At 44.9% G+C, this 14,266-nt stretch overlaps 1 protein-coding gene across 1 annotated transcript in view; it reads right to left on the bottom strand.

Moving 5' to 3' along the window:
* Positions 1-14,266, bottom strand: part of LOC144166681 (ceramide kinase-like) — a 35,782-nt gene that overhangs the window by 13,917 nt on the left and 7,599 nt on the right. The window contains exons 4-6 of the mRNA XM_077696196.1: positions 8,158-8,310; positions 4,190-4,304; positions 776-861 (exon numbers count right to left, since the gene is read on the bottom strand). Of these exons, the coding sequence (XP_077552322.1) occupies positions 776-861; positions 4,190-4,304; positions 8,158-8,310 (354 nt within the window). The remainder of the gene's footprint in view (positions 1-775; positions 862-4,189; positions 4,305-8,157; positions 8,311-14,266) is intronic.

Raw genomic sequence — 14,266 nt, 5'->3', positions numbered from 1 at the left:
AGAACTTTACACTTGACTTCACCAATACTTGTAGGCATCCGGGGTTCCCACTCACTTGTCAAATGGTGCACAGCGGTTCACAAGTGCTTGAATATTCAAAACTGGCCCTATGATGCAACACTGGTTTCACTCCTTAACAACGTAAAGGCACTGCTAGCAGGCCAAAAAGAAGTGCTCACAGTATGTCTAACACAATGACTATAACAACAAAGACAAGCACCAAGCTTGAACAACTGTATTCAAGCAACATTGACTATTATTATGCGAGTTGTGTAAGGTGATTCAAGTTTGCTTTCACACCCTGCGTTCCCAGGCTGCACACTGATGTCGCAGGTTCATCACAACCCATTTTTAAGATCGATAAGTATGGTTTCACAAACGTGCAGCGTTCATTTAATTAAGCTGTATCAAACTTTATGATAGTCAACGTTCTGTGGCCACAAGCCCCAATACCAAGGGAAGGGGCCTGGGTTGCTGTGCATGTTTGTGCACAAACACGTCAATGCCTCAAAAGCTGTAACTGTTTTGAGAAAAACTCATCAGTCCGACCTTCAAGAATTCAAAACTTTAAGTAATTTGAACTGTTTGCATCGTCTCTGCTAGCTGTTTCTGTAAGTTGTTTGATAATTCAATGTGTTCATATAGTTTTTTAAGCTTTCGCAGCCCAGAGGTCCTTAGGCTGGGCATACAGCTCTTACCAAATTTATAATTGGCTTTCTCAAGCCAAAGCAAATGCAGAGAACAAAACTGCCAGCGCCCCTGCTGGCGAACATACATGGCTTATTCTCAGCAGGGCTCACGTCTGAGCTGGCAAAGTCTTGCATCGGAATGTCGGCAGGCGGTGAGAGGCAAACTTCACACCTGCAGTCCGAGAAGAAAAACAAGGATTAAAGGATTAACAGGATCGATGATAAAAAACAAGAATTTTGATTAACACGAGATTATAGGGATTAAAACAAGGACATAGCGCCTTTGTTGTGTCTTGCATTCACTGTCCCCGTTTTGGTGCTGTTCTTTCCCAACCAGTCATGAAGCAAATAGCCCAAACTTACACTCTGCTGATGGATTAACAAGGGCGGAATTACTCCACTGATACTTATGTCACTCACGATATCACAAGCATGATACATATATGCAATGGCTATGTTGCAAACAGGCGCTTACACCGTGATCTTGGGAGTGGGGTAGGTGGTGGAAGGCTGTTATTTCAGGTATCAGCCACCAACTCTTCCTTGCAACTGCGCAGTACCCCCCACTACAGAAGCTCTTGCATTTCACAGAAAAAGACCACCAGCTAAGCTTCCAACCACATTGGTGATCGGCATTCATCGTTTATCGGTAGCACTTCAAAACAGAAGAAAAGTGGATGAAAACAGCTTGGTGCATTGTGTTGCTGTTTTATTGCTGTCCCAAACCACATCCTTGCTTCTGAACACTGTGCCTACATTGAAAACTGCAGGTTGCTCTGATGCACTGCCCCTATCTGAGTTGATTGCAATCTGCACGTACAGTATAACTTTGACGAAATGGTTACATTTTTCAGGGGAGATGTAAAGTAGAAAAAGTGGTAGAGGGGACTTAGCTTTGACAATGCAACTTCCAGGCAAATGCAAATCACTGTGAAAGTATGAACAGGCATGTACTGCATTCATGCGCATTTGAGAGTTGGCGATTAAGCGCATAAAACCAGCATTTACTGGGCCAGCAGGTCTTGCAGATGACACCTCAGCTGACGGCGGAACCTAATCCCCATCAGCTGTCACACTAACTCGCTGTCTAGGCCCCATCTTCCCCAGCAGGGCAAAATCACCATGTGCCAGAGTTCAAATGAGGGAATACCCGCAGCATTATGCGGGTCGATCATTCATGCTAGGAGCCTTGTTGGTGTGAAAACATATTATTCGAATGTACACAGAGGTCAGCCAGGTTAAGTTCATTTACGACTACATGTAGACCTTCTTTGATTGTGACAATAACTATCTTTCACTGAAAAGAATCCTTAGTAGGTCAGCATTTCCAAAAAATAAATGTCTACCATTTGTAATCAAAAAAGCACTGTAAGCTGGCTAGAGATGAGTAGGTCCACTAGACATCTTTGGCTGCGCACAGCAGTGCATGCTGTCAGTGAGGCAAAGATCATTTCTAGTTATCTATATGAAGGCCACACGGGTTCATATGGGTGTGGCCAAAGCTTGGTACAGTAAAATCTCGTTACAAGAGACGGTTATAAGTGACATTTGAATTAAAGTGGTTTGGTTGGTTTTCCTATGTCTGCCATAGTAGCAACATTGCATACAAGAGACCTTGGTTACAAGAGACACGTTTCTGGGGTCCCTTAAGTGACTCTTGTAATGAGGTTTTACTGTATTGCTCCCACGACCATTTTCCGTGCTACACCTTATGAAGGCACGAATTGTAAAGGCCAGTGGCATACAGGCATATAGGGCCTAAGCAGGATATAGGGCACAATGGGATATAGGGCTTATTGCGGCATATTGACATATAGGGCCAAGTGGCATATAGGGCATTGCTAAAGGGCCCTTTAAAAGGGGCCTAGATGCCCAAGGTCACTGTTTAGGTTCTGGCATCAAGAAAGTCTTACTTATGATTTGTGATCGTATTGTATAACACAAAAAAAGTAAATTTCCACAAGATGTTCTTGCAACAGCGAGAAAAATTGACTGGACACGGAAGTCTTTGCTTTCGGTGTTGACTCACACGACTGCTTTGTTAAATTGTTTACATCAGTTCATGTACAACAAAATTTAGTATCCTAATTTCATTGTTTATGCAATGCCATAAGCAAAAAAACTCCTGATTAAACTGATGTGATAGTTATTTCGGTTCTGCAGTTCTGTACATCTTTTTTGTTGTTGTTTTGTGTGGAAATTGTGAACAAGTGCCACTAGAGTCAAGGTCTTTTTGCGTAGCATATATCTGTTATCATTATACGTTTTTTGTGATTTGTCATTGTTTTTATATAACCAACAATTGCGTTGATATAGTTTGCCTATGTTGTCATTTGGTTGTTGCGTGTTCATAATTTCATTGACTGGCGGATGAATGTGCGTTGCTAGTGCTGCTGTCATTGCGCTACAACAGGGACGGGGCCTCGTCAGGCGGCCCAATCGGGCTCGATCAATCGGGCTCGATCAAATGGGCTCAAACGCCTTTTGCCCCGTTCGCCTTGGCAGAAGATTGGAAAATATTCTGTTTTTGCACGGTGTACTTGTACTCTGCCTAAATAAACAAACAAACACAAAACAAACAAAGACTGAAGGCCAAAGGTGGCACTTTGTTCCTTAGCAAATGCCAAGAAAACTGTAACTGTTCATTTAAAACTGAAACCAGGTCTACCTTTTAGAACACCTGTTTCTCATATTTCGAAGGGTTTTAAACTCATTAAAAAACTTAATGGGCTCAATTTCGTGCTTCTAGGACTGCCAGCATTCACCACATCTGAACATTTTTTTTGTTATATGCAACCAACTCAAGACAGGATTGATTTACGACTTGGTTAGTGAAAACTACTGCCACTCCATTTTAGTGCTGCAGTTTCCGCATGCAGTGCTGAAATGAGGTTAAATCTGCTCGTAGAGTGGTGGCAAAACGTTTATTGAGCTTTCATTTTAGTGGCATTATGCTGCCACCAACAGCATGGTACAACATAGCCAAAGAACTACTAAACACAATAGCAAGGCAGCTACGATTCAGCAAACAGAGCATGATATGCACTGAATTCAGACGGTATTTCTGGCAGCAAACCTCCTTTTTTGTTGCTACTGTAATTACACTGCAGGCATATACCCTTCCTCTATCTACAACCACACTTCATTTCAGGAATCCAGCGCAGCACTGGGGAGGTCGCGTGAGCCAATGAGAGGGCAGATGCAGTGACATCAGCCAATGAGAGCAGCAGTTTCACTGACAACAGTTATCTGCGCAACGATCAATAGACAATAATTCCAAGCATTCATGCTTGTGTCATCTGCTGAGGCACACACGCTGCTGGGCTGACTGAACCACACGCCCATAGCAGAGCAGGCAACGGCTCACAATTTACTAGGCACAAGAAAATGGAGAAAGGAAGCCTGCAATGCTGCTTTCATTACCGCATCTTTAGAATCTTTCTAGCACTTGCCGCCAGACACTGTTGCCACCAGATACTACAAGAAAAGTTTATACCCACCCTGCACGACAGCGGTCGGTGCCAGCTGGATCGTACTTGGCATCTGTTGTCTCTGGCTGAACCCGCAACTTCAACTCGCCTTCATAAATGTGGTGCTTCAGAAAGGTCTGCCAACCTGCAACAACAACAGTCCCAATTATGTATTACCTGAATCATCATAATTATTTAACAAAGTCTCGTGATTTGGGTCAAGGCCGAATAGCACACAACCTGTTTGCCTAAGTGAGTAACGGCATGCACGAGTCTTCATCAATGTTCGTGCGTCAGTGAACTTGACAATAGGGAGGCGAAGCTAAAGTTTGCCGGGCGAGGGCAGCGCTGACTGTATCGCGAAGCGGCGTCCTTTTCGTTTCGGGGGAGTGAGCGGCTTTTCCGCCGCCCTTTGTACGTGCTGGCTTAAGTGGCTCGTGAAGGTGGCAGTCGCTTTGTTCGCATACCAGAGTAGGGGGGACGGGTACTTCGAGTGGTCGGGGAAGGCGGAAATGGGTCCGGGAGTGCGACAGCGTGCACAGCGAGCTAGCTGCACGTGCGACGAACCGCGCGGGCCGGCGGGTGTCTCCCTCGGATCGGGTGTGCGGGGCGAAAGAGCGGACGTTCCCGCAGTCGTTTCGCGATGTCTAAGGTGGTAAAACTGAATGCCAAGCAAACCCCTCATATTGTTGCATGGTCAGCTGCCACGACATTAACAAGAAGGCGAAAGAAAATAATCCATCCGTTGAATTCTACGAATTCCCAGCGAAAGTGCGCCAAAAGGAAAGACAGTAAGCACGGATCACTGTGGTTCGAAAGGTGAAATAAATTGGCCCATTTTTGTTTGTATGTGTGCACTTTCAGTTTACATTTCCTGGATTTGAAAATGCAAACTAGTGTTCTAACGAGTCCTCCCCTCTACTATTTTTTTTAATGCGCGCTGCCAATGATTGTTTTCGGCTATTAACTTGGGATTTGTTTAGCTGGTGCCGTTCGATACCGTCCATATATGGCACAATAGGTTCATATTTTGCATGGGTGAAAAAGAAAAATAGTTTCTAGCAATTTGACTGGCTGTAGTAGCTCCGTTCATTCTTGTTATTATAATTTGTGCTCTCGACGGGACTGCGTGTTGTTCGTTTTTTTTTTGTTTCTCCCACATTTACAAATACTGGTAATTAAAAGAGTTATACACCCAATTCTGCGTATTAATAGTAATTAAAAGTTATACACCACAAGCTGTTCTGTTGTTTCCACAAACTGTCACTCTAACCCATAGTTGTACTCCAAGCGGGTGACAAACATTGCGAACAAAAATTCCATCAGGGACAACTGAAATGGAAATGCGGCGCTACACCCCTTAATTAGCCTTTGCCTTTCTAATGCATTTTTATAAGATGCAGCTGATTGTTTCAAGAGTAAGAAATAACCTATTAACCATAATCAATCACGTTTATCTTACATTTCTTGCAAGCCTCAGTGTTGCTGCAGTCCATAAAATCCGAATGTCCGAAGCGCGAACACGCGAAGGAAGTAACAAACAAGAGAAAACTACGCTGTGTCAAGCTGAACAGCTGTCGCCTTGCAGACGAAAAGACAGCAGCCGCCGAACAACGCGCTTCCCCCCTTGAAATCGTCGGGGCAATCTGCCGGTCGAGCGGTGGGTAGCAGACGGCGCGTCTGTAGCAGACGACATGACAAACGCGACAAAAATGAACTCACTATATACTCTACGTTTAAACCGAATTTTCTGGACATGTGCTGATGCGTACGGTTTCATAAGTCGAAAGAAAATTTTACCCAGCCCTCTTCCCTGCACGAGAAATGCAGCACGCGCGCAGCGAAAAAAGCACGTGCCGAATCGGCGGCCGCCCCAGCATACTCCCCCGGAGGGGAGAGTGCAGCGCCACCCGGTGATCATTCCGGAGCCTATTGAGGGTTGAAATTCAAAGCCTTGGTACGAAGGCTTCTGAGAAGGGTACATGCACTGTTTCCACGATTAATTCTTAAAGAAGAAATAAATTGCGACAAGCTCTTTGTTCATTCAAACGCAATTAGTTTGGACATGGTTCTGTACACCAAAAAGTAGCCAAATCATTCCTATATCAAATTATTCTACGATTAACAGGTGGAGGCAGCGCCGTATCAGTAATTTTATCACTACAGCAACTTGAAGAATTGTATTTCAAAAAGATGTGTATGTCTCTTTGAGAAGAGTACCGACACGAAATTTTTGCGTTCTCCTTTTGTCCCTTACACCAATGCTCACAAATCTAGCAGTCACGACCAGCACTTTCAATGCTTGAGCCCAGGAGTTCCTTTCCTTTGAGCCTGGAGGTCCACCATTATGTCCCCACATATTGGCCTGAACGTCAAAACGCTCCGCCTGTGTTGTTTTGACAGCCCCCCACACAATGTCATACCGTCATGCATCCTAGCATCAGTTTTTCTACGTGTGCAACTTTGTCTTTGCTAGGAATTAGGAGTGTGCGAATACTGAATAGTAACTTTCGAATCAAATATCGAATCGAATTCGGAAAAAAAAAAGCCGAGTATCGTATCGAATATCAATTTCTTTTTACAGGCCTCGATTTTTCATAGGTTTTTGCTCAAAAGCAGAAGCTATTTCGCAAGTTCAGGAGAGACATGATATTCTTTTTCAACCTGGAGAAAACATTTTTAAGCTTGCATCGGCGGTACTCCAGGAATCCGGAAAGGGCACAATACGCATTTGGGGAAAAAAGAATGACTTGGACTAGAGTTGCTGTACTGCAATCATAGGCAACGACTATACAGCGCCTCGCAACTCAGAAGCGAGCACTTTGACGGCATGACCAATAGAATGCAAAATGCGGCACAATACAATCATGGACCACGATGAGGCACTTCTTCGAAGAAAGCTCGCACAACAGTCGCTGTGGACGAGCCTGCGCTATCCAATGTGGTCTAAAAAACAAGTAAACACGCAGTAACCATACACAAACTGCATTAAAAACAGCCAGAGCAGCTTTTGATTTTAAATAACGGAGGCGCTGTCAAAACAGTGGTGGTCTTTACCGGAAGCTGCTTTCACGTGTAAACATCCAGTCGCAGAATTCAAAATGGCTGCCAGAGTCGCCGGCGACGGTAGGGTGGCTAGCCACCCTAGCGACGGCCCGGAAAAAAGGTCTTATCGACGCAATCGCAGATTACTCCATGCAGCGGGATAAAATTTATGGCCTCTGCAAGGCGCGCTTGCCGAAAGCACGATTTGGACGAAACTTGCTGAGCAGCCAGTGTAGCAGCAGTGCATTGGTGTTCACCGATGTTTCTGGCTTTCGCAAAGCCAGGGAATGTGCGGAAACTCCACTCGACTACTATCCGAAAATATTCGATTTGCAAATCGGATTATTCGCGGAAGTACTATTCAATTCGTATTCGAATATTCGAGTATTCACACAGCCCTACTAGGAGGAATGACATAGTAGTTGTGGCTGCAAGCATCAGTGCATGATCGCTGCCAGCAACATGTCACTGCGTGCTTATTGTCTCCAATAACAGCCATACGTCAAAGACAGGTGTCACCTTGTTTGCATTTAAACAAGGGTACAATGAGCTGATGCATGTTTGTTTGCATGTTGCTGCCTACCATGCTAATACTTCCTTCATATACCCATTCATATCCCAGGCAGGGTATACCCTCGTTGATAGAGAAAGCGAACTGTATAATAATATGAGCCCCAATTATTGATTTTATACCAGCACAGTTGTTTCATGCAATGTTAAAGATAATAAGTGATAAGACCACAGATATACCAGTGGACAAAGTGCGGGAACAGACAGGGATGGAAATTCAGAAAACGTCTTCCCAGGGCGTCAACTTTTTCCTCCTAAAAAAAATAATCAACACAAATCGCATGCTGCCCCAATCCTACACTTACAGCCCAACAATATATAGGCATCTTGTGAAAGTTGGAAAGGAACAGGAGATGAGGGAAAAAAGGAGAAAGGTCGCGTACCAGTCCAGTTGTAGCGCAGCGGTCCCATCCAGCGGAACTTCTCGCTAGCCTTGATGTTGTCCCCAAAGAAGCCGTACGAGAGGAATCCAGAGGAATACCGCACTAGGCGGTCGCCACTGTGGATGCTCGCCACGTCGACGTTTATTTCCGCACCTGCATTCAGAAAGGTTCAAGCGTGTGACTTTGGGACCTCCTCCTCTATAATATCCTAACCATGTATTGAACCTTCTGCTTACAATAAAATCTTTGACTTTTTCACTTTGAAACACTTGAATTACATGCCTTCAGCAAATGTGGTAAAAGGGACCAGGCCTGGCATCAGCTGGCCTGACCACTTCACGATGAAAATGTTTACAAAGCGCACAGTGGACAGGCGCAGAAAGTCACGCAGACCAGAATGCTGATAATTTCTTGAAGTTATAGCTTTCCCAGAATTGTGATAGCGCCATTAATTAAAAGGAAATACAAACGAAGTTTACCAATATTATACCACCCGCCGCACAGAGTTGGATTTAGGGGACAAATAACTGGGCTGCCCCACCCTCACTATACTCCGCTCGCCCATCCATTTAAAACTCTGAAATGTTTAGGTTGTAATATGGAGAAGGGAGACAGAAATAATAACAGGGTAAATGTTCGCTGTGTTTTCTTCCACCTTCTTATTACAAACTGTCCACAAAGTTGCTGTCTGATGAGGCCACACATGCGCAAATTGCTAGTGAAAAAACTATTGATGCCGTTGTCTATGTCAAACAGTAGTGCACACCTGTAGCGATGCTCTACACAGATGGTACGTATTTGATTAGTTTTAAATGGTGAAGAACAACCACCAGCCATGAACCACCTCACACATTCTTCGAACTCATTCTGAGGACAAACGTGGACATGTGAGGCAGCGCACAGCCACTTATCGGAAGTAAGCCGTGAGCATCCATGGCTGAAATGTATGTTGGCCAGTAGACAAGCGACTGCGGAAATATCTGGCGTGCTAACACTTACAGCTCCTACTTATTTTGTACAGCTTGGTTTCGTGTCCATTCATAGGACGGCTTGATGGCCTAAAAATGAATTGTCTATGGTATAATTCACGCCTTCGTGGTTCCCAGCAGCGAGTGTTCCTGACAGCAGACAGTTATTTATTTTTTTAATTAGGCCTTCCAGCGAAAACTGCCATGTCAAGATGGTGGGGCTGTACTGTAATTGTTCAACACAACATTTTGACATTAGGCCGCCAAACTAAAGTGGCCAGTGCCAAGTGCTGTGGGTTTTCATCCTACTAGTATTGCACAGGGTTCCTCCTTGGTGACTTCGCTACTACCCCTGGGACAAGCCCGCTGTACAATCTACCGAGGAGCTCGGCATGAAACTTCCTCTTCTATATGTAGCCCTGAGGAAGCTGTTAGCACCACAGATATGATACTCAGCTGAATAAATTGAAACTCAGTGCCAGGCATAGCCGTCAGCGTCACTGTCATGGCTCCGTCATGTCAAAAAAACCATGACGAACACTGAATGCAGTAGTGTTCGGACAGGAAAATGTTAGCTTCCCGTCTAATCTGTCTTAGTACAACATCGTTTTCCGAATGATCAGATTTGCCTCTAATTAAGTGCGCTTAATTTGAAAATTAATTAAAGTGTCTTGATATATATATAATGAATGGCCAATACATTGGTGTAATCATTGCACAAGGAAAAGTGGCGAGTCTGCCTCGCTTTGTTAATTTTGGCTGGAGTTTATCTGCTCACCAGAGTTCAGTGCTCAAATTCACATGTGAGCAGCAAAATATAACTTCACAAGAACAAGACAATACGGTCACAGTTATCAACAAAAACGGCCACTGTCCAAATACCATGGAAAGCTGCGCATTCTTTCAGAGGCACCTAACCACAAGCAATACACGATTATGTGTAAGCGCTGGCAGCAGTGCCATGGCGGCCTTCGTGGCAGCAGCAGGAAACTCAGAATTATCTCAACCACACTTCTTGCATAAAATTACCGTATTTATTCAAATATAAGCGAGGTTTTTTTGTGACATCCATAGTAGCAAAGTCAAACCCCGCCTTATATTCGAAGCTCAGTGTGTGTGTGTGTGTGTGTGTGTGTGTGTGTGTGTGTGTGTGTGTGTGTGTGTGTATGTGCGTGCGTGCGTGTGTGTGTGCGTGTGCGTGTGTGCGTGTGCGTGTGTGTGTATCAAGGTTGCAGTCGTCATTGCCAGTGCTATTCGGCTTTTTTCGAAATATTTAATAGGGCCGAATGACGTGTGTCTGTCACGTTTCTTTGATACATTGATAAATAAGCGAAAATATAAGTCGAGAAAAAATCCGCCGTTTTTCCGGGAGCGGGACTCGAACCCACATCTCCGCATAACCGGTGCAGTGCGTTCGCCATTACGCTATCCCGCAGCGGCTTCTCTCTCGACTTTAAAGCGGGGGTTTATATTTACAAGAGCTCTGAGGCCGGACAACTAGCGCCGCCCCTCGACTACCGCGGGAGACGTAGAACGTCTTCTTTCCCAGCGGCCGCCACGTAGACCGTGGTCGGAGGTCGGGGTTAGCAATTGGCATATCCGAACTGCTGGAGCCAGTGCCTCGTAATGCATGTAGCAGAACAGAAAGATACGGGACGAGGGACTCGGTAAAGATACATATCAAGGTTGCAGTCGTCATTGCCAGTGCTATTCGGCTTTTTTCGAAATATTTAATAGGGCCGAATGACGTGTGTCTGTCACGTTTCTTTGATACATTGATAAATAAGCGAAAATATAAGTCGAGAAAAAATCCGCCGTTTTTCCGGGAGCGGGACTCGAACCCACATCTCCGCATAACCGGTGCGGTGCGTTCGCCATTACGCTATCCCGCAGCGGCTTCTCTCTCGACTTTAAAGCGGGGGTTTATATTTACAAGAGCTCTGAGGCCGGACAACTAGCGCCGCCCCTTGACTACCTCGGGAGACGTAGAACGTCTTCTTTCCCAGCGGCCGCCACGTAGACGGTGGTCGGAGGTCGGGGTTAGCAATTGGCATATCCGAACTGCTGGAGCCAGTGCCTCGTAATGCATGTAGCAGAACAGAAAGATACGGGACGAGGGACTCGGTAAAGATACATATCAAGGTTGCAGTCGTCATTGCCAGTGCTATTCGGCGTTTTTCGAAATATTTAATAGGGCCGAATGACGTGTGTCTGTCACGTTTCTTTGATACATTGATAAATAAGCGAAAATATAGGTCGAGAAAAAATCCGCCGTTTTTCCGGGAGCGGGACTCGAACCCACATCTCCGCATAACCGGTGCGGTGCGTTCGCCATTACGCTATCCCGCAGCGGCTTCTCTCTCGACTTTAAAGCGGGGGTTTATATTTACAAGAGCTCTGAGGCCACTGGAGGATAGCGTAATGGCGAACGCACCGCACCGGTTATGCGGAGATGTGGGTTCGAGTCCCGCTCCCGGAAAAACGGCGGATTTTTTCTCGACTTATATTTTCGCTTATTTATCAATGTATCAAAGAAACGTGACAGACACACGTCATTCGGCCTTATTAAATATTTCGAAAAAAGCCGAATAGCACTGGCAATGACGACTGCAACCTTGATATGTATCTTTACCGAGTCCCTCGTCCCGTATCTTTCTGTTCTGCTACATGCATTACGAGGCACTGGCTCCAGCAGTTCGGATATGCCAATTGCTAACCCCGACCTCCGACCACCGTCTACGTGGCGGCCGCTGGGAAAGAAGACGTTCTACATCTCCCGCGGTAGTCGAGGGGCGGCGCTAGTTGTCCGGCCTCAGAGCTCTTGTAAATATAAACCCCCGCTTTAAAGTCGAGAGAGAAGCCGCTGCGGGATAGCGTAATGGCGAACGCACCGCACCGGTTATGCGGAGATGTGGGTTCGAGTCCCGCTCCCGGAAAAACGGCGGATTTTTTCTCGACTTATATTTTCGCTTATTTATCAATGTATCAAAGAAACGTGACAGACACACGTCATTCGGCCCTATTAAATATTTCGAAAAAAGCCGAATAGCACTGGCAATGACGACTGCAACCTTGATATGTATCTTTACCGAGTCCCTCGTCCCGTATCTTTCTGTTCTGCTACATGCATTACGAGGCACTGGCTCCAGCAGTTCGGATATGCCAATTGCTAACCCCGACCTCCGACCACGGTCTACGTGGCGGCCGCTGGGAAAGAAGACGTTCTACGTCTCCCGCGGTAGTCGAGGGGCGGCGCTAGTTGTCCGGCCTCAGAGCTCTTGTAAATATAAACCCCCGCTTTAAAGTCGAGAGAGAAGCCGCTGCGGGATAGCGTAATGGCGAACGCACTGCACCGGTTATGCGGAGATGTGGGTTCGAGTCCCGCTCCCGGAAAAACGGCGGATTTTTTCTCGACTTATATTTTCGCTTATTTATCAATGTATCAAAGAAACGTGACAGACACACGTCATTCGGCCCTATTAAATATTTCGAAAAAAGCCGAATAGCACTGGCAATGACGACTGCAACCTTGATATGTATCTTTACCAAGTCCCTCGTCCCGTATCTTTCTGTTCTGCTACATGCATTACGAGGCACTGGCTCCAGCAGTTCGGATATGCCAATTGCTAACCCCGACCTCCGACCACCGTCTACGTGGCGGCCGCTGGGAAAGAAGACGTTCTACGTCTCCCGCGGTAGTCGAGGGGCGGCGCTAGTTGTCCGGCCTCAGAGCTCTTGTAAATATAAACCCCCGCTTTAAAGTCGAGAGAGAAGCCGCTGCGGGATAGCGTAATGGCGAATGCACCGCACCGGTTATGCGGAGATGTGGGTTCGAGTCCCGCTCCCGGAAAAACAGCGGATTTTTTCTCGACTTATATTTTCGCTTATTTATCAATGTATCAAAGAAACGTGACAGACACACGTCATTCGGCCCTATTAAATATTTCGAAAAAAGCCGAATAGCACTGGCAATGACGACTGCAACCTTGATATGTATCTTTACCGAGTCCCTCGTCCCGTATCTTTCTGTTCTGCTACATGCATTACGAGGCACTGGCTCCAGCAGTTCGGATATGCCAATTGCTAACCCCGACCTCCGACCACCGTCTACGTGGCGGCCGCTGGGAAAGAAGACGTTCTACGTCTCCCGCGGTAGTCGAGGGGCGGCGCTAGTTGTCCGGCCTCAGAGCTCTTGTAAATATAAACCCCCGCTTTAAAGTCGAGAGAGAAGCCGCTGCGGGATAGCGTAATGGCGAACGCACTGCACCGGTTATGCGGAGATGTGGGTTCGAGTCCCGCTCCCGGAAAAACGGTGGATTTTTTCTCGACTTATATTTTCGCTTATTTATCAATGTATCAAAGAAACGTGACAGACACACGTCATTCGGCCCTATTAAATATTTCGAAAAAAGCCGAATAGCACTGGCAATGACGACTGCAACCTTGATATGTATCTTTACCGCGTCCCTCGTACCGTATCTTTCTGTTCTGCTATATATATATATATATATATATATATATATATATATATATATATATATATATATAAGGTTAGTAGAGACAGAGACAAACGAGAAAGACTTAGAAAATAAAAATAAGTTTACTGACGTTTCAGGGAGAGGGGAGTCCTCTCCCTGAAACGTCAGTAAACTTATTTTTATTTTCTAAGTCTTTCTCGTTTGTCTCTGTCTCTACTAACCTTATTTTTTTCGCGCTCTGTGTGAGTTTTTATCTTTTCAGTCTATATATATATATATATATATATATATATATATATATATATATATATATATATATATATATATATATATATATATATATATATATATATATATATATATATATATATATATATATATATATATATATATCTTTATCTTCATCTCTTTCTTCATCTTCAAAAAAAATTCTTCATCTCTTTCTATGACCTACTAGTACAACCTACCCTTTGCTTTCCGAGTTTTTCTTGACTGCCAACCCTTATTTTCTGTCTTATTTCACGGAGCCCCTCATTTCCCATTTTCTGATTCGCTATATTATATATATATATATATATATATATAGATATACATATATACACACACATATATATATACATATATGTACGTATATATACATATATTGAGGGCCTTGAGAGACAG

Source organism: Haemaphysalis longicornis, unplaced genomic scaffold, assembly GCF_048455015.1.
Source record: "Haemaphysalis longicornis isolate Haplotype H1 unplaced genomic scaffold, Haemaphysalis longicornis Haplotype H1 scaffold_181, whole genome shotgun sequence".
NCBI classification, from domain to species: domain Eukaryota; kingdom Metazoa; phylum Arthropoda; class Arachnida; order Ixodida; family Ixodidae; genus Haemaphysalis; species Haemaphysalis longicornis.
The sequence above is the reverse complement of the archived record's forward strand: the minus strand, read 5'-3'. Positions and strand labels throughout refer to the sequence as shown.